At 37.3% G+C, this 26,404-nt stretch overlaps 2 protein-coding genes across 2 annotated transcripts in view; one reads left to right on the top strand and one right to left on the bottom strand.

The window, feature by feature from the left end:
• Positions 1–26,404, bottom strand: part of LOC107158257 (guanylate-binding protein 7-like) — a 130,393-nt gene that overhangs the window by 42,303 nt on the left and 61,686 nt on the right. The window contains 1 exon segment of the mRNA XM_048814966.1: positions 1,594–1,638. The gene's annotated coding sequence lies outside the window, so the exon portion shown is untranslated.
• On the top strand, positions 622–26,062 carry LOC107158246 (guanylate-binding protein 6-like). The gene is made up of 3 exons (XM_015504710.2): positions 622–828; positions 23,329–23,414; positions 23,771–26,062. Exons 1-3 carry the CDS (start codon positions 758–760, stop codon positions 23,989–23,991), a joined length of 378 nt encoding a protein of 125 aa, XP_015360196.2. The 5' UTR covers positions 622–757; the 3' UTR covers positions 23,992–26,062.

Here is a 26,404-nt window from a genome sequence, read left to right on the forward strand (position 1 = left end):
GTTCACCCAAGAGCTCTCTCTGAAGGGCTATGGCCCAGAATAGCCTGGATTCTGGTTATTAAATGGGATACAATAAAAATTTACAAGGCATGTAAAGAAGCAGGAAAATATAGGAATATGGACATAAATGAGTTAATCATAATCAAAGCAGCACTTACAGAGATCTTAGAATGACTAGCAAAGAACATTAGAGGAGTCATGATAACTACATTCTGGGTATTCAATGAGTTAAGGAGAGTTAAGGAAAGATATAAATAAGATCTGTATACTAAGACATTATTAATGTAAAAGCAAGAAAGAGTAATGATATCAAAAGAGTGAGTTTAATTTATTGGTTAGAGCAAGACTCAGTAGCTGTAGTATATCAGCATGTCATTTAGCTGTCTTTAAACTTGTTTTCTAGAAATGGGAAATAGTAAGACAGAGTAAGTCATGAGTATCATATTTCTTGGTTAGAAGGAGAGATATGGGGGTAGGAAGAAAACAAGGAGAGAAAAACATGGTAGAAGAAAAACCACACAATGTGCAAGAGTTCAAACTAGCAGAAAAAGGTCAAGACAGTTAAACAGGAAGTAGTCTCAATTAAGATTTATATTTCCTGACATACATTTTCAGGTTCTCTCTCCACCACCACCACCCCACTTATTGCTTTTCGATTTGAATAAGGAGGAAAATGAAGGGAAAGGGGAGTTGTAGGAGAACAAGGATAGGAGATGGAGGGACAGAGGAGCTCCTGCCTATGGCTAGCATGTGACCAATGAAGCTGGGGCTCCAGGAAGAGAGGAATTATCAGAAGGCAGGATCTAAGTCACTTGCAGGCACACACAGGTAAGCAAAAATGTTGCTGCTGTTACTAATGTGCTGCTACAGAGCCTTGAAAAGGGGAAAGTTAGTATGTGTTAATGAAAATAATAATAATTTAAAAAGCAAAAAGGAAAAAAAAAAACAGGGAGTCCAGGAGTGACGTAACAGTCTGAAATTGTGCTTCAAGAGGCTAAGCAATATGTGGGCCCAAAGAATTTGAATTTGGCAAATCTCCATTATTTCTAGAGAAGATCACTTTGACTTAATTATAAGCATGAGACTGACTATGTTGCTTTCACAACTCCTCCTCTTTCACACAAGGTTTTAGTGTTTTCTCTTACTCTTATCAGTGGGCTGTTTACACTGCATCTGACTTCCTGTTTTTACCTTTTTGTTAAAATAGCATATCTGTGGCTCTTTCTTAGCTGTGGTAGAAACTGTGTTGAGCAAGTTCCCTCAATGGCCAAGATAATTTGTGTTCCCAGTCAACAGAGAGTAGCAAGATAAGGCAATCCTAAAGCATTTAAAACTTTCAGCCCTACATCTGCTGATGGCATTTGGGAACATGCTTGCTCCTGATAACACTAGAGTTTTCCTAACTCCTGTCCTATATCAGTTTTGGCTGCAGGTTGCCTTGGCACTGGTGTTTTTTAGTCTGCCTCTTGTAAAAGCCTTCCCACCCTTTAGACCACATCTTGTCACAGGCTCTGATTCTTGGGGCAGAGTTTCTCTTGATCAGCTGCTTTGATGAGAAAGTAGCATTCTTACCTTTTCTTTTTTTGGACTTACTTTCTCTCCAATGTCCTGGGGGCTTTCTAGACTTCCTTCAGCAGTCTGAAAATCAGGAGAAAAAAAAAACAATAGGCAATTTTTTTCTCAGTGGTTAGATTATATGAAACTGAAAGCACCGAGAGCAAGAAAAATTGTTAGAAATACTGCCCGTGGCGTGAATACGCCTGATCTCTCAATTAGAGCTTCCTAGTTTGAACTTTGGAAGAGAACGTAGAGAATGAAGACCAGCCACGTCATTTGAAATATAAATTTATTTCACAACTGGAGGCCAGTTGGAGAAGCCTAGAAGGTGGAAGTAATATATTATTTGGGCTTTTAATTTTCTAAAATAATGTGCACACTCACAATTGACCTATTCAGTCTTTTAAAGAGGCAGCACGTGAGGGAAGGGGATGTCTTGTGCACTTGTGGATCCTCAACACCTGACCCAGTCAGTACCTGGCATTTAAGTACACAAGACACTGTCTGGAGGGACTCTGTTTCAGGCCCAATGAAGACAGCTTTACATGAATTAATATACAACACACATATCCTCATGTTTTTATAGAAACTGAGGCACAAAAAAGCCTAATAACTCTCAAGTATCATAACATCGATTTCATTTAAACACAAGCATCTTTGATCCCAAAACTTTTTCTTGAAGTCCCTCGCTATACTGCCTCTATTTGCTGAGTGAATAATTGTAAAATTAACAGCTTTTTTCTTATAGAATATTTACTCACAGCTTCCATATATTACATGTTAATGCAGCCTTGTCTGCAACCAAGCAAAACATGTGGTATTGTCTCCATCTTACAGTGAAAACATGAAGGCTGGGGAGGTCCTTAATAAGGCTGCCCATGTTTCCTAAGCAAGTCACAGAAGTGGGAGGTGAATTGTCAACTCTAAAATGCTATTTCTCCTTCTCCTCATTGCTTCTGTAAGAAAAAAAGAGAAGGGAGGAGGAAGGGACAATCTTACAAGGTTCTCTGCTGATCCTACTGTATTTTGTTTTTTTCTCCACACCCAGAAGCCAGTGGCTGAAATTTGATTGGAAAAAAGTGATTGGAAAAAAAAAAGAGATGTTCTCTATTCTTTTCCATTTTTGCCATGATATTTCTAAAAGACTCTAAGTATAACTTTTATGTGCTTTGGGAGTTATAATGTATTTTTTTTTCTCAAAACTGTGTCCTTGTCATTGTATTGGCATTAGGGGACAAGGACTGCTTTTCCAGTAACATGTTCACAGACGAAGCCTCAGCATCTAGAACAGAACTTGGCTCAGGAAGGATGCTCATTGCATGTGACCACATATAAAATAAGTCTGAATAAAAGGCTAATCCAACTTTTTTTTTCACCAATTGGAACATACACACTTTTGAAAATGTAGATGCAGTACAATGTCTATGTAAAGCATTTGTTAATTTAGTTATTATACTGTCCTAAAAAAATAAAATTGTGTATGTAATGCTGATATATTGCTTTTCTTGCATTTTATAAAGTAATTTTATTCAAATACTTTGTATCTTTTTTAAATATTTTCATTAGTATTAAATGTATTCATTTCTTTGAAGCAAATTAAAACAATTTAGCTTTTTTTTGAGAATACATCTGGCAATTGTTTAATATCCAACAAATATTGAATCAGTGTGGGATATTTACTAGTCCCTTTTTTTTTTGATTCCCTTAATTATATAGCATGAATATAATTCTCTTTAAAAATATTTCTAAAATTATAAGCTACTATAAAGCCTTTTAAAAACACCTTCAAAGGCCCTGTTAAGAAGTTTTAACAAAAAATCCATTATTAATGGGGCAAAGTTGGTCAATGGGTATTAAATCATAGTTTAATAAGAGAGATAAGTTCTGGAGTTTTATTCCAAGGGGTTATAGTTTGGATATGAGGTTTCCCCCCAAAGCTCCTGTGTTAATGCTGGATATTCTGAGGTAAAGTGATTGGATTGTGAGAGCTGTAACCTAATCAGTTCATGCTAGTTTAAATGTACTGGGTGGTAATTGTGGGCATTTGAGGCATAGCTGAAGAAAGACGGTCACTGGGGGCATGCCCTAGAAGGGTGTATCTCACTCCCCCACCCCACATTCTGGCTGCCATGAGCTGAGATGGTTTCCTCCATCATGCTTTCCCCCCATGATGTTCTCTCTCATCTTGGGCCCAAAGCAATGGAGTCAGCTGTCTCTAGACAGAAACCTCTGACACCATGAACTAAAATAAATTTTCCCCCTCTAATTTGTTTTTGTCAGGCATTTTGGTCATGATTTTTATGAAGAGCAAGATTCCAGTTTTGCAAATATGTCACCACTTAGTTAGAGGCTGATTAAATTGTGAAGCTAATGAAACTTAGGTTTCAGAATTTCTGTCTCCCTGGAAGAGACCCTACACATGTGTTTCACCTGTTTTTCATAACATTTGCAAAAATAAGTTAGGTTGATTCATTTTCCAGTGTGGCAGTATAGAGTGCTGTAGAACCTCTTCCCAGAAAAAATTACTTGTCCATGTACTATGCATGAACCAAACTGGCATGGAAGCCTTTGGGAGGAAAAGTCTGGTATCTGGGAACTCCCAGCAGCACACTTGCTGGTGAAACTGCCCAAATACAGAGCTACCTAGCTCTTCCAGGTTCTACACAGCAGTGGAGATGGGGTGACTTGCTGGAGCCACATAGCAACACAGCCTCTCAGAGATGGGTGTGGCTTACCAAGATGCCAATCAACCTGTTCAAGACACCATGAAGCAAGACTCCATCTGCTGAAACTTTATCCCTGCCTTTGATATACTCTCTTAAATAAATAATCAGAGCCATTTTCTAGCTGTTCTGTTACAGCTCCTGTATGCACTGGAAGAAACAATCAGGCACCCCATCACTTTCAAAACTATTTCCTGGCTCTGACTCTTTATTCTTCACTAACTACCTTAGATTTTAATTTTCTTAGGTGGCTTATCCCCTCTGAGCAGGAAACAGTTACATTAGTATGGTGATGGCCACCCTGCAATAATTACTGCAATTATCAAAAATTATTTTTAAAAATTAAAAATTCTAGCACTTGTTTCAAAAGCATACTTCAAACAATGAAATATTTTTTCAAAGGAAATCACCAGAATCTTACTAAGAAAAGCAAGAGCCTATGGTACAGAGATATGATCTGTTCCTTCCCCACCCAGTTTCATTTGACAAAGCTTACCTTGTGGGGTGTGGCCAAAAAGACAGGGCCCCCCTTTCTCTTCAGCAGGTTATTCACTGAAAGGGTCAGGTCATCTACATTCCTCAGCCCCTCCGTGATGTGCTAAATTTTGTCCCCTTCCCCAATAATTCAGATGTTGAAGTCCTGACACCAGAACCTTAAAATGTAACCACATTTGGACATAAGGTCTTTAAAGAGGAATTAAGTTAAAATGAGATTTTAATCCAATATGTCTGGTTTCTTTAAATGAAGATGGAGGAATAACAATTTGAAGGCAGACATGTGAAAACGAAGAAGAGTGGTCTCAGAAGAAGTGAAAGTATGATACCTTATCTCATGCTTTCTGGTGCCAGAATTGCAAGAAAATAAATCTGTTATTTTAATCCACCCAGCCTGTTATATTTTGTTACAGCAACCCTAGCAAACTAATGCTATCCATCACCAAGGGGCAGACTTATTTCTGATGAGTGTGACCAGAGATCAGAGGCTTCCTACCTGCCATCCAGTCACTTCTCATAAATTGGAGGTTCTAGCTCAGGCATGGCAATAAAACAGCATTAAAATTCTAATCATGCCTACCCTGATATATTTGTAAGCTGGAAGCTCTATGCTGGGAGAGGCAGAGGAAACCAGACCTGCCACTCATGTCCAGTGGTGAAGAAGTACTTCAGAGATTATGTTCAGGAAGAGAGACATTCCATAAAAACAGAGAGTTTTAAAGCTGTTCCCAGTGGAATGGATTTCATTCTAAATGGAATATGGAGAAATTCAATGTTAAGGGAAATTTCAAAAATAATGGAGATTTTGGTGATAGGTAAATAGAAGGAAGCTGATAACCCATGATTGCAACAAGTTAAACAATAGTTCAACTAGTTTTCCAATGAGAACCAGAGAAGGAGACCGCCTATAAGAGCTCTCATAAAGTCAGAACAGGCTCAAAGACTGGCCTCAAAACTAATCTTGAGCAAATTTAACTAGATTAGATTTACAACAATTTATATTGCAGGCCTTGTAAAAAATTAGAGTTATAAGCCTGCAATTAATGGACCCTACTAGCTGAGTTTGATACCTTTGCACAAAGACAGTTTATTAGAGAGACAATATAAGAACTAAGATCACCCTCCTGAAACCAGCCATCCTTTGGTGATTCTTTACATGCCTAAGGAGCACACTGAGGGGCCTTGAGACCCTCATGAGCAAAACTTTAGTCAAAATCTCCTGACTTCCTTTTCAATTAGAAACTATACCTGGGTGTTGAGAGCCACAGCAAACTTCCAGCTGCCAGCTGATGATTGGCTCACAGCGGCCCCAGCAAACTTCTAGCTGCCAACTGATTGGCTCCTCTGTGGTGATGCTCATTGGGCTGTTTCCCCACCCTTTCAGACCATGGAGCTGCTCATTGGGGGACTTTTTTTTTTGCTACACCCACGCGACCCAGCAAATCGGCCTCAAGAGCAGGAGGAGTGTGGGAGGTTGAGAGGCTTGTGGGAAGCCGTGGTGGCAGTTGGGCTCTGAAGGTTTTTCCTGAGGAGCTGTGTGGTTTGGTGTGTGTGTTCTAAAAATAAAGTTCGTTTCTTTTGACAAGTGGCTCCTGAATTGTGCCCAGCCAGACTACGGCATCTGGGCATGTCTTCCCAGTAGGCTCTAAGATTAGCAAACATTCTGTCAGGTCAGTGTAGCCAGAATCCTTCAGTCTTAGGATCTGACTACACTAGACACAAAGCCAAAAGAACCTCACAGATTGGGAGAGGTTGCAGTATCCATATTTATAATAAAATGTCACTCAAATTTTCCATTTTCAAGAGAAAATTATGAGATAAGAACAGTATGACCCATACTCAGGGTAAGTAGCAGGTTCTTCTCTCTTCTGAGCTTCTTTAAGAGACATAAAATTATGTAAAGCTGTTTGTTACATATGTAGATGTAATATGTGTAAGAATCATGTCACAAAAACAGGGAAGAGGGAATAATGCTATAGCTTTTTTTCCCCCTGTATCTGTCTAGAATTAGTATGAATTTGAAGTAGAATCTGATAAGTTAATAAGTATATAGTAATGTAACCAAGAGCCCAAGTTCATTGCTTCACTCAAGAAGACCTATGACTTGAGTGGAAAGATTTATTTGGAAAGCCAGCAGGCTGAAGGGAGCTATTGAGAGCAAAGACCATCTCATTTAGGGGATGCAGGCACAGAGTTTATACATGGAGTTGGGAGGCATAGCTTATGGGCAGGCACCCAGGCAGCTGTAAGTTTTGGGTGCCTTCTTTTCTGGTGTATAAACTATTGTTACCTATAGGTCACCAGATGGTCTATGTTCTATAAATCTTAAAATAAAAAAAAACTGACTAGAAAGTCTTATGATTCATGAGAATGGGAGAAAATAGCAAAAGGCTATGCCTGGAGGACGGGGTAGATATTGTTCACTGGAGAACAATTTTTAACCAGTTGAATGGCTCAAGTCAGAGGTATCATCTATAGAAAAGCTAGTGGGAGATTCATAACAGATTGCCCAGCTGTGTGACTTCCAAAATTGGTGATGTGTTTTCAGTTAACTAAAAGCAAGTGAAGCAAAAGGGTTTATTTTCTCAGTGATTCCTAGAGGAATCACTGAGAAAATAGGGAAGAAGTTATTGAAGGTATTAAAATAATACTCAAAAGTCAAAATCTACTTCACACAAAAGAATAAAAGAACATGAACTATGTGAGAAATATATAAAACAAAAAGTGAAATGAAAGATGTGCTTAAACTATACTGTTGTGACTTTAATAATAGCCCCCCAGAAGATAATTGCACATTCTAATATCCAGGACTTCTGAATATGACCTCACTTGAAAAAAGAATCTTTGTAGATGTAATTAAGTTAATAATCATGAAATAAAATCATTCAGTTTTATCTGGGTGGGCTATAACATGATCAGTGTCGTTCTACAGGACAGAATCAAACACAGAGTAAGAGGCCATGTGAAGGTGAAAACAGAATTGGCCTGAGCATTTCAAGATTAGAAACTCTGACAGCCAGCAGACAGTGGAAGAGCCTCACTGTGATCCTACAACATCCTTAAGAACAAGATATGCTGCAAACATCTTCTTCTATTTGTGATTTTCTGAAGCTATCTTCCCTTAGTTTTCCTGCTTTCAGAGAGTGATTTTCAAAGCATAGATATTATTTCACATGAAAATTTATCTTTTCAGTTTTCTAATTTCAGGGCTATTTCAGAGCACAGGCATGGGAGTGAGGCAGGCCTGCATGGATTTCCTGAACCCACCACATTGGGACTTTGTGACCTTGGTGTTTGTGAACTGAGGATTCCATGTCTATGAAACAGAAGGAGTGTAACCATCTTATAGATTTGTTGTCAGAATTTTATGAGGTGATGCAGAATATAAACCCAGAGATTTTTCTAGAAGTGCTGAGCAAGGAGTGAATGATTATTTAATATATTCTTTAATAATATGAAAACTTTTTAAAATATTTTCTCTCTACCAGGCTAATGAAGTAATGAAGATTATGTCATAGTTATGCAATTTATTTTGTTACTGAAAATGTGGCATCCACATTGAGGAAATTAACAAAAATGGACATTTGTAAGTAAAAATCCTATCTCTGGTGTTTCTTTCATCATTTTCTGATTTTTTTTCTGTCAGCTTACATAAAAAGCAATAAATTATTATGGTTAAAAAAATAATTTAATTCCCACAGGTTATTAGCAGGGAACATAACAATAATGTGCCTTCTTTAAATTTAAAAGAAAAAAATACTAAATTAAGAATTTTCTTATAAATGCAATTTACTTAATTGCTGAAAATATGACATCCAGAGTGGCGAAACGAGCAAAAATGGATTTTTGTTAAAAACTTACATTTTTTTAGAAAAATAGTGCCTTTTTTTAATAGAGTGAAGGATAGGTATAATCTTTCAATAATGATTACAAATATGTATACATTACTAAGTTTTACTGTTCTGAGGTCTAGGAAGAATATATTTCTCAAGAAGGACCCATATTTTTCTGCCTGTCATGACAAAACACCAAATATATTCCAAATTCCTTCTGGAACTTTTGGTCCACATCCTTAAAAGAATTCCTTATGAAGACTTCTATAACATCTCTCTCACAGGCCCTGTGCAGGTCCAGCAGCTCCTTCAGGGTCTCTGTGCGCAGCTGCACCTTCTGGCCCATCTGCTGGTCATAGTGGGCAAGGGCCTTCTGCACAGCAGCAGAATTCTCTATCTGGGCCTGGGCCAGGACTGCATTCTGCATGCAGGGAAGATCTACTGATGGCATTGACATAGGTCAACACCAGGCTCTGTAGACCTACAAAAAAATAATTTAAAAAATAATGACTGTCAGTTGGTGGACAGAGTAATCTGTACACTTTCAAGTAAGGGTCACTAATAATTTTAATGATTCCATGAAGTAGAATGTGATGGAATAATTAGGTAACCTCTAGGTTCACAAGAGATTAAAGCTTCCTTTTTGTTCCTTTTTGCTTGAAAGGAAGATTGGGGTTGAATGGATCAGGGTGAAGACTTTCTGGAACATAGATATTAGATCTAGATCTTTTATGGCCTTTCATAGTTATTTCTTCACTCCATTTCCCCGCTTTTCTTCCATTTTCCTTTTACTTCTACTATACAAAAAAGGCCAAGAAGAAAAATTTATATTTTTTACGCCCCTTTTCTTTGTGGTACAGGTAACTGGCCCTGTGTCTCGTCTATATAAATGGAACTTCCCAGCTATATGCCAATGAGAGCTACTGATAGGTGACCAGCTTTGCCTGGGCATTGCTGGTTGCAGCATTGAATGCCACAGTCTGGCTGGGCACAATTCACGAGCCACTTATCAAGCAGAAATGAACTTTATTTTTAGAACACACCACACGAGCTCTTCAGGAATTCCCTCAGAGCCCTACTGCCACCACCGGCTTCCCACAAGCCTCTCCACCCCCCCCCCCCCCACCCACACACACACACACTCCTCCTGCTCTTGAGGCCGATTGGCTGGGTTGCATGGGCAGAGCCAAAAAAAAAAGTCCCCCGATGAGCAGCTCCGTGGTCTGAAAGGGCGGGGAAACAACACAATGAGCATCACCACAGAGGAGCCAATCAGCTGGCCACTGGAAGTTTGCTGGCAGCTGGAAGTTTGCTGGGGCAAATTATAATCTAAAGATAGCAATAGATAAAGTACAATTAAATTTTCCAATTAATTATTTAGGAGTTCTATTATCCTCAACCATGGTCCATCCACCAAAAATTCAAATACGAGTAGATCAACTCAAATCACTTAACAACTTTCAAAAGTTATTAGGAGACATAAATTGGATAAGGCCTTATCTAGGTATACCAACAGGAGAGTTGGGACCTTATGAGGATCAGCAGCAACAAATTGCATATGATCCTGCCATATACTCACAAATTGCTGCAGATGCGGATAGGGCATGGAAGACTTTACAAGGACATGGAGGTTTACAAGGTCAATTATCTAAGGTAATACAAGGAGCTAATGAACTAAGGTAGATAGGCTTTTTCAAACAGCTACCAGAGTTTTTGGGAATACAGAACAAGCAATGCCATTAATAAAACAACTGGCTTATGAACAAGCGAATCGTTGGTGCTTGAGAAAAAAAAAAAAAGTCCCCCAATGAGCAGCTCCATGGTCTGAAAGGGCGGGGAAACAGCCCAATGAGCATCACCGCAGAGGAGCCAATCAGCTGGCAGCTGGAAGTTTGCTGGGGCCCCTTCGGCTGTGGCTCTCAACAACTGAAAGCTTCTCATCCCAGGAAAACATCCTCAGGCAAGTTAGAGTAGCTATTTTACTATAAGAAACAGCACTTCCACGATCCAAGATGGCAGGCTAAAGGGAGGCTACATTCTGTGTCACTCACTTTGTGACCTGGGATTCTAGTATTGGGAATACTGTTTCTCTGTGAGTGATTAGAGGACCCCCTACAGCTGCTCCCATGAAGGAATCACAGCTGCCGTGCCCACACAGGTCTCCAGGCCTCAGCATCAGTGCAAAACTCCAGTCCACTCACCCCTGCAGGACCTCCAGGTGCCCAAGTAGGAACACAGGCATCAGCATCCAGGAAAGACTCCTGGCCTTCCAACTACACAGGAAGCCCAGCCGCTGCTCCCACACAGGACACCCAGGCGCTGCCCATGTACAGGAACCCCAGCCGCCACTCCCGTTGTGGACCCCCATCAACCAAAGTGGGGCTCTCCTGGTTGCCTCCATCTTGGACCACTGAAATCACTGCCATAGCCCACTTCATGTGGTAGCCTACACCTGGGGACAGCACACAGGGTCTGGAGACAGCAGCCAGACACAATATGGCAAACCACAGAACTGCACCTCTGAATACACTGCCACCACCTGGCCCCATCCAACTCTGCAACTTTATCGCCATCTTTAGTTGGGGCATCTCCAGCTTAAAACACCAGCTGGGATTTAGATGCAATATCAAGGTAGTTTTAGTCCCCAACTCCTCCATCTCCCTGGAAGCTGCTAACCAGGCACAGTGCTTGTGGCTAAATGGCTACTCTGTAGCTCGCAAAACCTGGTCCTGAACTGCCCAATACAAAACAGTTCTCCATAACAGGTGTGCATCCCCCAGAGCTCAGCCCACAAGACCTCTGGAGAGAAAGGTTCCTGACTGGAAACTAGAAAGGGAGGGTGTGAGTAAGATACAGGTTAGAGGCTAAATTAGAGACCAGGAATTGTGAGGTTTATAGGCAATATAAGGAGATAAGACCAGGCACCCACATCACAGTAGGAGGCCTCAAATGAGATCCTTGGAGTGCAGTCTCCCATCAGGGACTAGCAAGTGCTATACCACACATCTAGGAGGTCCACTCCCCAAGACCAGCCTTCCACCCTACTAGCCCTCACCATCCAAGGGTGAAGATAGCAGCAAACAACAGACAATCTCACAAAAAGGGAAACAGGAAAGATACTGATCTCCAACAAAAACAATCCTTGTATCTTCCTTTGAGATTTTGTTTTTCTCTCTCTTCTCCCACCCTAACATTCCCAACACTTATAAAACCAAGTACTTTTCATGAATTAGGCTACTGAGGATGGGGATGTCCTAAATATTATATTACAGTTGTGTTGTATGTTCTTTTATCTCCAATTTTTACATTTTTAATTTTTTCTCAACATTTCTATTTGTTTTTGTACTCCATTGTCTTCCCACTTACTTGTCTTCCCAAAATCACTTTCTCTTTTCCTGCTACTAACAAACTTCTTTAGATTCCTCTTTCACACTTTCTAAGATCTAATAACTCTATATCCTCACCTCATACCACTCAACAGTTCATCCTGCACCTCAGCCCCAGTTCTTTGTCTACCATCAGAAACTGTAGATCCTTTTGCAAACCTACTGTTTATATCATAAATAATAATTGAACTCACCATTTCTGTATATTGTGACAAAATTATAAACATCTTAATAACAGCTATGTGGTTTAAGGTTGTATATTGTTTGTATTGGGGTCTGTTAATATTGTTCTCCCCCTTAAAGGAGAGTTATTAGAACCCTGCAGGGACACTATAAGCATATAGGGCAAAAACTGTAAAGTCTTGGATCCACAGTGCTAGAAGGGAAGACACATGAACAACATAGAAAAACAAGGGAAGAAAGTGCTCCAAACAAACCAAGATACTACATTATTAGAATCCATGGCCAATTTAATGAAAGAGGTGAAGGACCTCTACAATGAAAACTACAGAACACTAAAGAAAGAAATTAAAGTAAACCTTAAAAGATGGAAAGATAACCCCTTGTTCTTGGATAGGCAGAATTAATATCATCAAAATGACCAAACTACCAAAAGCACTGTACAGATTTAATGCAATTCCAACCAAAATTCCAATGGCATTCCTCATAGAAATAGAAAAACTAGTCATGAAATTCATCTGGAAAAATTAGAGACCCAGAATAGCTAAAGCACTCCTTAGCAAGAAGTCTGAAGCAGGTGGCATCACTATACCGGACCCTAAACTATACTACAGAGCAAGACTAACAAAAACAGCATGGTATTGGCACCAAAATAGACCTGTAGAACAATGGTACAGAATAGAGAACCCAGAGACAAACCCACATAAATATTAGACAGAGGCGCCAGAAACATATATTGGAGAAACGATAGCTTCTTCAACAAATGGTGCTCGAAAAACTGGAAATTCATATGCAACAAAATTAAATTAAACCCCATATCTCTCACCATGAACAAGACTCAACTCAAAGTGGATCAAGGACCTAGGAATTAAACCAGAAACACTGCATCTAATAGAAGAAAAAGTAAGCCCAAATCTCCATCATGTCGAATTAGGCCCCATTTCTATCAGCATTTGATCATTTCTATCAGCATTCCTTAATAAGACTCTTACAGTGCAAGAATTAAAACCAAGGATCAATAAATGGGATAGATTCAAACTCTAAAGCTTCTTCTCAACTAAAGAAATAATCAGTGAGGTGAATAGAGATCCTGCAGCTTGGGAGCAAATTTTTACCACTTGTACATCAGATAGAGCACTAATCTCTAAGGTATATAAAGAACTCAAAAAGCTAAACACACACACAAAAAACAAATAACGCAATCAATAAGTTGGCCAAGGAACTGAACAGACACTTCTCAGAAGATGATATGCAACCAATCAACAAATATATGAAAAAATGTTCAACATCTCTAGCAATTAGAGAAATGCAAATCAAAGCTACTTAAGATTTCATCTCACTCCAGTCTTGGCAGCTACCAAGAATATAAACATCAATAAGTGTTGGCGAGAATGTGGGGGGAAAGACACACTCATACATTGCTGGTGGGACTGCAAAATGGTGCAGCCAATTTGGAAAGCAGTATGGAGCTTCCTCGGAAAACTTGGAATGGAACCACCATTGGACCCAGCTATCCCACTTCTCGGTTTATACCCAAAGGAGTTGAAAACAGCATACTACAGGAACATAGCCACATCAATGTTTATAGCAGCACAATTCACAATAGCTAAATTGTGGAACCAATCCAGATGCCCTTCAGTAGATGAATGGATAGGGAAACTTTGGTATATATACACAATGGAATATTACTCATCATTAAAAGAGAATAAAATCATGGCACTTTCAGATAAATGGATGGAGTTGGAGAATATTATGCTAAGTGAAGTAAGCCCATCCCAAAAAACTAAAGGCCAAATTTTTTCTTTGGTATGAGGATGCTGACACATAATGACAATGGTGGGGAGCATGGGAGGATTGGAGGAACTTTAGATAAGGCAAAGGGGAGGGAAGGAAAGAGAGGGGACAAAGTGGTAGGAATGACAGTGGAATGAGTTAAACATCATTACCCTGTAATGAGTACATGTATGAAGGCATGAACGGTGTGAAAATACATTGTGTACAACCAGTGACTTGAAAAATTATGTATATGTGTAATTGAAATGAATTGCATTCTGCCATCATGTGTAACAAATTAGAATAAATAAATAAATTAGTTAAAAAAAATAAAAATCACCAAGTACAAATATAGAAGTTGAGTATCCCTTATCTAAAATGTTTGGAACCAGAAATATTTTAGATTTGGAATTTTTCAGGTTTTGGAATATTAGTATAGACTTTACCAGTTCAGCATTCCTAGTCTGAAAATCCAAAATGCTCTAAAATTGGGAACATTTTTTCCTACTGCTATGGTACTCAAAAAGTTTTGCATTTTAGATGTTTGGGTTGAGAATGATCATTTCTATAACTCATTTGGGTAAAATAAAAATATGACCATAAACTAATCACAAAGCTACTTATCAAAGTCTAGCCTCAACAGCAGGATTAAACACCTGAGGCAAAGTCAAGTGAATTTGAACATTACTGCCTCATTACAATTAACTATACATTAAAAAGGATATTCTGATTAGATCAAAAGGTAACTTGTCTAGCTACATTTTTTATTTTTTTTAAATATTTATTTTTTAGTTGAAGTTGGCCACAATACCTTTATTTTACTTATTTATTATTACATGGTGCTGAGGATCGAACCCAAGGCCCGGCACATGCTAGGCAAGTGCTCTACCTCTGAGCCACAACCTCAGCTCCATTTTTTATTCTTAAAGGATAACTTTTCAGTGTTGTTTTTTTTTAACAGATAACAGGTGTGAATTAAAAGGTAATAAACAATGCCAAAAGAAAAATGAAGGCAAAAGGCAAAGTACTGGTAAAGTCACTGGCAAAATACTGACAAGGTTCCTTCACACCCAAAGAGAACAGTGAAACAGCTCTTTGCTGTCTGGCCACTGTTTATTGCTGTGGTGGTAACTACAGAAGTCCAGGAATAGTTCTCAATTCACATGGTTCATGTCTATAGAAACACAGGTAATAATACTACTTCAAGGAGTTACAGCATTTTAAACATTTTAACTGTTTGCTTGAATATAATATCTTATGTGATCCTTATAATGACCCCATTAAGTAAATAAGAAATAGTCTGAAACTCCAAGAAGCTGGAAATCACTCTCAAACATAAACACAAGCATATTATTATATAGCATTCTCCTAATTTTTTATAATAAGGTTAATTTATATGTTTATATATACTTTCTTGCTTAAGGAAAACAAAACAAGAAGTTTCTAGCCACTCAAATTAACTAAATAGTAATTTTTATATTTGGATTACAAACTTCCAAAGACAGAGAAAACAAATTCTTATTAAATTCAAAATTAATTCTGAAGTGACATACATGTATCTTTTAACATCTGAATGAAAAATCAAGCATTAAAATCAATCTCATTAGTATGAAAGGGGGTTATCAAAAATTGTTTTTTCTGGGTTTTTAAAAATTAATTTACAAACATTTCAATTATTAGTGACCCTTCTGTTATTTAAGTTAAACTACTGGCATGCTTATTATTAAAAGGATAATGTCCACACAAATTTTTAAACTTAAATTTCAATGAATAAATTTATTTCCTTATTTTTCCTTTTACCTAAAGGGATAATCGCCTTCTGTATCTTAGTACCAATTTTCTCTCTTCTCACTGAGGATCGGCTTCCAAGTTCCCTCTTTCCTATTCTCTGAATTGTCTACTCACAAATTTAAACTCATAAAAACTTTTTGGCAATAAGGAGTGATTCAACTTGTTTTAAATTACCACCATTTTAAAGCTGTGAAACAAGGGATACCTATATAAGATAAAGATTTTAAAGAGTATAAAACTCCTAAGGAAAATAAACAATAAACAGAAATCCTTACTAAAAATCTTATTGATATTATTGAAAATGTACTTCCATTGATACATTAAATAACATCATATTTTACCCTAAATTGAGATAAATGATTTGTCAACAAATACATCATTTTAAATATCACCCTAAAAGTTAACACATTAATGAACTGTACATCAAAGAGAACAAAATTTACTCTATGCAAACTTAAAAATAAATTTTAAATAATTAAGCCAGTTAAGAACAAACTTTGATTACAAAACTATGCTCCTTTAAATAAAAGGCAGGCGTATTATTTCACTAAGGAATGTGTTACCAGTGCAATACTTAATACATTTAGGATATTTTCCATAACAAATTACCTTTACCACAATTTTTTAATATTTACTTTTTAGTTGTAGTTGGAAACAATACCTTTATTTTCTTTATTTATTTTTATGTGGTGCTGAGGGCCTTGCACCTGCTAGGCGAGCACTTTACCACTGAACCACAACCCCAGCCCCACATTTTCCACAATTTAATCATCCATTTAGACTTCAAAATCAACCTACTGAAATTAACAGGATTGTGAGCGAAGTCTTTCTAATAATATTTACATACACTAGAGTCAAGTGCAGTGGCATGCCTGTAATCTCCAAGGAGCTCAGGCAAGAGGATCTTCAGTTCAAAGTCAGACTTAGCAACTGAACAAGGCCTTAAGCAACTTAATGAGAGTCTATCTCAAAATAAATAATAAAAGAAAAAAGCGGGGTCGATGGGGTTGGGAATGTGGCTCATTGGTTAAATGATCCTGGATTCAATCTCTGGTACACCGCCCCCCCCCCAGAAAACTGTATATTTTATATATCTGTGTATGTGTGTGTTATATAAATTATAAAATATATATATATATAAATGTAATCTCAAATGAATGAAATAAGATTGTTGCTTTAATAAAAGTTCAAACACTATAATTTTGAGGCTCTGGGACTGGAGAGGTTGTTCAGTGGTAGAGAACTTGCCTTGCATGCATGAAGCCCTGGGTTCAAGCCTCAGTGCCAGAGGGGGAAAAAATCATTTTTTTTCCTTTTTGGAGTCTTCAATTCTGGATCAGTTATTTCAGGAATTTCAACTTGAACATTATAATTAGGTTAGAAATAGATTCTTGAATTTAGTATAAGCATGATATGTGGTTTTAGATTCTGATTTTCAAAATGCATAGCAGAAAATGACCATTTAATATATATAGGCCATATATGCATATAAACAAACAAACAAATAAATAAATAAATAGATAGATAGATAGATAAATACATATAGATGCATATACCATCTCCTGGCAAGAGAAGCAGTTTATTGCCTGTGTCCTTGAATATGCACAAAACATGTATCTAGTTTTGACCAAGAGAATGCAGCAGAAATGACATATATATATAAAGATTTTTGAAATCTCACAAATTTGTATAACGTCCCAAGAAGGGTCTTATTGTATAAATACAAAAGTGAAGTGTAATCTTTATTTTCTATAACATAACATTATGAACATGAAAATGAACTGCTACTTATTACAAAAGAACAGGAGCTGTCTCTTAACTATTAATTATCACTGACATCAAATTTGGATATTAAGGAAACACTAAAAATTAAAAGACTTAGGTACTAAGATGCAGTCAGGGATATATAATTCTTTACTTCAGGATAACCAAATCCCATTATCTATTTCTGATTAGACAAATTCTGTGATTATCCCTTAATCTGAGAAGAGGTTACAAATCAGCAAAACAGAATTAAGTTTGAATATTAGGGAAGAAAATTCATTCAAATACAGTCATTTTAAATTTGACAATGATATGGAAAACTGTATTAAGGTCGAAGCATCAACAATCTGCATTTCAAATATCAGTTTGCTTATTAAAGACCAAACAATGTGCTGTATTGTCTTTAACAAGAAGTTTTAAATTTCAATGGTCTTAAATTATCCTGGACCAAACTGATAGGAACCAAAGACTTTTTTTTTTTTTTCAGTACTCTTGTTTCTCAGCCCTTACCAAAATTTTTATTATGTGCTTCACTGTTATTTACTTTTTGATTTTTCTCTTGCTCTTATTCACTTTTCCCCATTATTCTTATTGATGCATTACAGTTGTACATAATGGTGGGATTCGTTGTTACATATTCAAACATGCACACAATATAACAATACAGTTTGGCCAATATCATTCCCCAACTGCACAATTCTTTGACTATGACATGGTTTACATTGTAATCATCAAACATTTAGGGAGGAAATTAGTCATAAAATAACTAAAACAGAATAATACTCTGTTTCACCACTGTGTAGACACTTATCTGTAGGGAGGGTGGCTTTTAAAATTTTACAACCTATCCAGTAAAAATTCGAAAAAAAAAATAGTGGACAAATCTGAAAGTATAGCTTCTTTGAAATACCGCAGCACATGGGTGAACTTGCTGATATCATTCACCACCTCCTTGATGTGGTCCTGATCAAATTGGAGCTGGAACTTATGGACTGGAGCCCCACTTCAGAAGTTGTTACATCAGTAGAGAGTTGGCCTGATGTCCAAACATGTTTTTTCTTGGACTTTTTATTTTTGTGAGCAATCATATTCTCACTTGATAATCAGAAAAACTGAAATTCTTAAGGGGGCAAGAAACAAAAATAAAAAAAGAGAAACACAAATACTACATCAGCCAGGGAAATATATTAGGTCTTCACAAATTGCCCACAGTCCACCTTAGTATTCTATTTTTAATTTGTAAAAACAAATGAATAAAACACTGTATTATGAAAAATAGCTTCCATTTACTAAATGCCTGTAATTCTGATAATACCCAATATGCAAACTATATTCTTTTCATTTCACAAGTGAGGAACCCGAGGTTTAAACGTTAAAAAAATATATCTATGCTCTCAACTGATAAATGATGAACTTCGAGTTAAATCTAGATCTACCCTAACTTCCTCTTAATTCCTAAGGTATAGAATATTTTTTAATTGTAAACATTTTTCAGAAACAGCACTTAGTAGGTCACATTTTCCCTCTATTAAATTACCTTCAAAAATAAAGATGAAATATGGACTCTGAGAAAAGAAATGTGTTTTTAAAATCCTCCTCCATTATTTACTATATGACCTAAGAAGCTGTTAATCATCTCTTTAGTTTGGTATGCTCATTTATAAAATCAGAAGAACATCTTGACAACACCTACCTCGGGAGCTTATTTTACAGAATTAAATGAGCTGATAACATGTAAGCATCCATTAAGCACATTAATGTAGTTCAATTACAGTTATTTTCTCTAGTGATGTATATACATGTACACATACACACTGACATTCTGGGTTATTGTTTCATGAAGAACATTTGACGAACTCTAGATAGGGAAGAAAGGTGGGAGGGGAAGAGAGGGGGTAGGGGGTTTGCAAGGATGGTGGAATGTGATGGACATCATTATCCAAAGTACATGTATGAAGACACAAATTGGTGTGAACATACTTTATATACAACCAGAGATATAAAAAAGTTGTGCTGTATATGTGTAATAAGAAAAATAAGAATCATATGATCATCTCAATAGACGCAGAAAGATCATTTGACAAAATACAGCACCCCTTTATGTTCAAAACACTAGAAAAAAAAATAGGAATAACAGGAACATATCTCAACATAGTAAAGGATATCTATGCTAAACCCCAGGCCAACATCATTCTAAATGGAGAAAAATTGAAGACATTCCCTCTAAAAACTGGAACAAGACAGGGATGCCCTCTTTTACCACTTCTATTTAACATAGTTCTTGAAACACTGGCCAGAGCAAATAGACAAAAGAAATTAAAGGGATACACATAGGAAAAGAAGAACTCAAATTGGCACTATTTGCTGATGATATGATTCTATACCTGGAAGACCTTAAAAGTTTCACTCGAAAACTTCTAGAACTAGTAAATGAATTCAGCAAAGTAGCAGGATATAAAATCAACACCCATAAGTCAAAGGCATTTCTGTACATCAGTACTTCATTTTTTAATACTAAACTTTTACCTCAAAGTAAATGATAGTGAAAAATTTCTGTTGTCTTCTACTTATTTTCATCTAATTGACATGGGCTTTATCCCTCTATGTGTGTGTGTGTGAGAGAGAGAGATACAGTGTTATATGTATTTTAATCCTCATCCATGGAAGTAAGTTGCAGAGAACTGCATCCTCCTCAGTCAAGTAGTACAGGCTCTTTCAGAATTCTTAAAATTCCAGACATTCTCCTGGAACCCCACCACTTTGTATGTGTTTATTTGTCTGAGAATGGATCTCACTATGTTCCCCATCCTGGTCTCAGGGGCTGAAGTGTGTTCAAGCCTGTCCGTTCAAGCCTCATTCCCAGGGCTTCCAGCCCCCATTCCCATCACTCCTCTATTCCTGGAAATAAAAGTGCATGTAGGTCGGACTGGTGCATTCAAGAGCATGTTTTCATAGATGATGGTCATTCAAAAGCTATTGCAAGTTCTTGATCAAAGAACTGATACAATAATCAATGTGTTCAATGTCTTTGAGGAGGATTTGCTGCCCGATGGTTGCTGTAGCATCGCACAGAGAAATCGATTTTCATATTATCCAGAATATTATTTCATCTTCTTTTCCTCCTCTTCTTTCTCCTCTTCTCCTCCTCCTCCTCCCTCCTCTTCATCCTACACCTCCTCCTCTTCCTCCTCCTTCTTTTTCTTCTTCCTCTTCCTTTTTCTGGTGGTAAATGGTACATGACAAAATTTATTGTATTAATTCTTCAGAGTACAGTTTGGGGACATGAGTGTTTCACATTGTTGTGTGACCACTCCTATTAAACATCTCCAGCACTTTTCAACAATCCAGACCTAAACTCTCTACCTTTTAAATAGTGATTCCTAATTCCCATTTTGAATTTGCAGTACTTTTAAACATCAGTGAGGTTGGATACATAGCTTATCTTATTATGTAATAATGCCTTGGATTTTATTATTACTTTTGAAACACAAATTTAGAAAAGATAATACCCAATGTCATGAGAGATTATTTTCTGGCTCTGTCTAAAAAATTGGGGGAATGATGGAGGAGACCTTCTGCAGTCTGCTCATGTTCAGATCCCATACAAATTGTAGAAGTCTCATCCATCTTAAGTTAATAGTGCTTGAATAGTTCTGAGGCACAGAATGAGTGTGCAATCCCATTTCTCCTCAGATGCTCTTCCAGGTTAGCAGGTTGCTATAGCATCTGGACCAAAAATGTCAGCCCCCATTTGTCTGGTGGAAAACAACAATGAGCAGCTGATGGTGAACCAGCAGGCTATATATTCTTGAGAAGATTTCTCAGACAGTGGTAGTGGCAACCATTGTTGGATGGACTGGATTGGTGCTACTGAATATCTTTTCATATTTCTATCAATCAGCCATTTGTATGTACGCTTTTGAGAAATGTATACTCAAGTTATTTGCTTATTTGTATTGGTTACTTGATTTACTTTGCTACTGAGTTACATGAATTCCTTACATGTTTTGAATATTAACCGATTTCCAGATATACAGTTTGCAGATTTTTTTTCAGACTGCAGTTACCATTTCACATAGTTGGTTATTTTCTTTCCTGGAAAGCTGTCTAGTTGGATGCTGTACACTTGTCCAGTTTTGCCTTTGTTGCCTGTGCCTTTCATGTCATATCCATACATGTCATCACCAGAGCAATATCAAGAAGCTTTTTTCCTATGGAAATGAAGCATTGGGGCTGGGGATATAGCTCAGTTCGTAGAGTGCTTGCCTCACATGCACAAGGCCCTGTGTTCAGTCCCCAGCACCACAAAAAAAAAAAAAAAGGAGGGGGGCCTGAGGCTGTAGATCAGTNAAAAAAAAAAAAAAAAAAGGAGTCATTGTGCTTTTATGGTTTCAAGTCATTTTATGGCTTTATTGTTTCAAGTCATATTTTTCCTTCTATCTAACTGAAAAATTCCCACCCTGGTAACCACCATTCCACCCTCTACTTCTGTGACTGCACCTTCTTTAAGTTCCACATACAAGTGAGGTCAGTTCATCTGTCTTTCTGTGCCTCTCTTATTTCACTTCATGTCCTGCCAGGTCATCTATGTTGTAACAAATGACAGGATTTCCTTATTTTTATGGTTATGTAGTTTCCTAGTTTGTATACTTACCACATTCTTTGTCCTTTCTTCCATCAATGAACACTGAGACTGATTCCATGCCTTGGCTGCTATGAATGGTAGAGATGTCCCTTAGGTGTACTTACTTCATTTCCTTTAGGACATACACACAGTAGTGGGGTTGCTGGATCCAATTTCATGTCTTATATGTAAGTCTCAAATCTGTTAGATGATTTTATCATGCTTCTGCCTGTGGATATCCAGTCTTTCCCACATCATTTATTGAAGAGACTAGTTTTTTTTTTCCTCATTTTGTGTTCTTGGCATTGTTGTCCAAGATCAGTAGACTGTTAATGCATGGGTTTATATCTGAGCTCTCTTTTCTGTTCCAAGGGCCTATGTTTCAGTTCTGACATTATTTTCTGTATTATTGCTTGGATCATTGTAGCTTTGCAACTTATCTCAAATAGGAAGCATGATGCCTCCAGCTTTGTTCTTCTTGCTCAAGTCAACCTTCAGTGTCTTTGATGATTTTGTGTGAAGATTAGAATTTTTATTTCTTAAGGAATATCATTGGCATATTTTAGGCATTTAAAAACTATTCTCAGACAATGGTATGTACTTATCTAAATGGTATGTACTTATAGTTTGTTACAAAGTCCACTTCTAGGAAGCATGATAACTGGTTGTTTTTTTTTTTAAATTAGGGCCTGAGAAAAAGGAAATGGTTAATCTCCCTCACTTAAGATTCTTCTGAACATAAGTCACAGTTATTACATTTGCTCAAGAAACCAGCTTTATACACTTTTTATAGAAGTAATTTCTAGATTAAATTTAGACAAATGCTGTAATTTACAGAAATGAATCAGCCTGAGCTTAGGTGCCCTTCCTCACCTGGTGTCAACACTCACCTGCCAGCCTTCTTTCCTGCTCCCTGCTCCTCAGTCAAAGCAAATAACTCTATTTTCATTTCAAAGACTCCTGAAACCTACAATCTCTAGTTTTGTTTCTGTGGGTCTTTCTACCTGCAGGATATTTATTTCCTCTGCCATCATTCTACCAACTCTTTAACAGTCAACTCATGACTTCCAGGAAGCCTTCACATGTGTTTTCTCCAAATTTCATAGCTCTGTTCTTTCTTGGTAGACTTGTAATTCTTAATTTTTTAATTTTTGTAATTACAAAATTATTGTAATTTTTAATTTTGCTTCTTGGTTCCGCAGGCAGGCGATGTCTTCTAAAGGCTCCTTCAGTCAACAGACAGCAACAGAGAAATCCATCCTGCAGGCAAATAAAGCCCTCACTGATGGTAAGAAAACCATTGCAGGTACAGGGGCACGACTCCACTCCTAGGTGGTGGTTGGATTCCTGTAAAGCCCTCTGACAGGTCTGTCAGGAAGAACTTCCCAAAACTGTGAGCTTCCCCTTCTGTGGAATGCATGCTCTGCTGAATGTTTGAAGAACAAGGGGGAGTGGAGGTCCAACCTCAGCCTGATGGGCAGGACCTTTACCATTACTTTCTGAAACATGCCCTTGATGATGTGGACCTGTGTGAATTCTGTGATTTCCTACCCTGCCCTGCCCTGCCTTTCAGATTTGGCTTGGTCTCTGAGCTCAGGATAGTTGCTGTTTCTTTCTTCCTTCTCTAAATCTTTCCTGTGACAGAGGAGTGGGCCAAGAAGGAGGAATCTGAGAGGGAACAGGAGCTTTCAAGTCAGAAACTACAGGAAGAGCAGCAACAGGTGGAGGCTCAAGAGATGTGTCTCAAGGAAAACCTGGAGCAACTGAAGAAGAAACTGGAGGAGAGAGAGGAGCTCCTGAAAAACCAGGACATCATGTTGGAGCACCAGCTGAATGTGGATGTTGCCCTGCTCAGTACTGCCTGATGGTTCCAGAGCCCCAGAATGAATAGGGAAGATTACACTCAGCTCACAGAAGGAAAACCATGACCATTTGTTGCTTGTGATTCATTAGAAGCCCTGAATAATCACCCCCACCCCAAACCCACATCATTTTTTTTCTTAATATTCCTTTGAATTTTTTCTCCATATTTCGACTCTGGAGACCAAGGTCATATGACTCCTATAAATCCTTGGAGAATACAAATAGGATTTAAGCTGCTTTTTGAGAGATTTAAAATGGTCTCACAAGTATGTGGGTAAACAGATTTCCCATCAAGCTAAGGTCAATATGAGCAGCAATTGGTTTGCATTCCCAAGTCCCATGTTATCAAGATACCTATTCCTTATCCAAAACCCTAGGTAGATTCACACCAACATAAAACTGTTAGAAATTTCTGTAGTTAAAATCATAGGGAAGTGACAGCTTTTAAACTTGCTGCAATCTGCTCCAGGTTTACACAGCTGCCTGAGCATGCATATTGCATGGGAGGAAAGCTCTCAGATTCCACCTAGACATTATATGAGGACAGATTTCTAGATTAACTGATGACTTCCCATCATTGCTATGGTATGGAGACTATGCCACCCCACTGGGACTGAATATCTGTTTGGTCAGACCAGTTGGCTTTTCTTTTGGGAAGAATGTGAAATTGCTGTTTTTAACACTTTGGTTAGCACAGCAGCAAAACTGTAATGGTGGGCGAATATTAGTAAAGTTGGAAACTTCTTCCTTACAGTGTCTAGGTCTAACCCAGATGGTATTTTTATCTTACAATATCTTATAATTCATTTTCTTATAATAATGGAGAAAACATTCTAGGGATATGAGATATTTTACAACGTTTTGACTAGTTGTGATTCTCAAGAATCCAAGTTATAAAATATTTAAGTCCCTTCCAATGTCTACTTATTTATTTTAGATTCAAAAGGATTTGCTTGAGGAAGGATTTAGGAAGAAATCTGAGGATATGAATGCAACAATTACTCATCTGCAAAGTAGAACTAAAGCTACAGAAAATAATAGTACTTCCTCGATTGCAGGAGCTTTGGATTCATTTGGTGATAAGCTGATTACAATATTGTCTGGTTTGCTAAATCAGTTGGTTACATTATAAAAGGATTTCCCTGGCTACAGAGATCATTAGTTCTTCTTTAAGAAATTCATAGATTGTGATGTATGCTTTGGCCTGTTTTGATGTGCATGGTTTTCATTTTCATACAAAGTTTTAAACAACATAAAAAGTGCTTTCTAGAAAATATCAGTTCCTGACCTATATTAGATAAACATATTGCATGTATACATTGATGATGATGTTCATTTTAGGAAATGCACATTTGCAATGTTATACATATGCAAGAGGTCTTTTGATGCATTGATTTTAATGGCAAAAATTTAATTACTACTGAAATGTCTTCTATATAAAATTGGTACTATAAATTTTAATATGTGCTGATATTGCAATAGCCATGAAACAAAATATCATGGAATTCTATATAGCCTAATATAGAATGATTTTAAAAACATAATGTGAGTTTAAAACAATGTCTGAAACAGTATATATACTCTAATCACTATTAAAAATGCAATTACATGCAAACTATGTATGTACAAATAAAATATCTTGTGAAAGATTAATGAGAAACTAGTATCATTGGCTCCTTTGGGGGAGGACTTAGTGGAATCAGGGGTTGAAGGGACAAGTACTTTTCATTATGTACTTGATTTTTTTTAACTTTGTAAAGAAAACTTGTATCTAGTTATTTAGAAATAAATTAGAAACTTTAAACTCTTATAGTAGTAATGATAGCAATGAAAGTGAATTTGACCACTGTATAATGAACTAAGCTCATTATTTCAAGAAATGACATCAGTCAGCTCAATGAAGGATATAAAACTGCTATCTGAGTACTAGAAAGCAAAACATTTGCATCCTAATCCTATTTTCAGTGTGACTGGGATTTTTAACCCCTATATTTGTTTCACAATTGAGGTAAAAACTTTTCTGTGACTTTAGAAATGTTAATTAAATTTCTTATCTCTATTTCCTAATTCTGAATTAATTTTAAGTTGTTAAAAGCACAATGAACACATGTTAAGAATGTACATGGGCTTGGCGCAGTGATACACACTTGTAATCACAGCAGCTGGGGAGGCTGAGGCAGGAAGATCGTGAGTTCAAAGCCAGCCTCAACAACTTATTGATGCTGTAAGCAACTTAGTGAGACCCTATCTCAAAATAAAAAAATAAAAACTGGATGGGATGTGACTCAGTGGTAGAGCACTCCCAGGTTCATCCCCCCGTACCTACCCACCTCCCCAAAAAAGGGGAAAAAAGAATGTGCATGAGTGAAGAATCTTGGCATCTTTGCAAACTCAGTGGAGCTCTCTATAGTGGTA

Source organism: Marmota marmota, unplaced genomic scaffold, assembly GCF_001458135.2.
Source record: "Marmota marmota marmota unplaced genomic scaffold, marMar, whole genome shotgun sequence".
Lineage (NCBI taxonomy): Eukaryota > Metazoa > Chordata > Mammalia > Rodentia > Sciuridae > Marmota > Marmota marmota.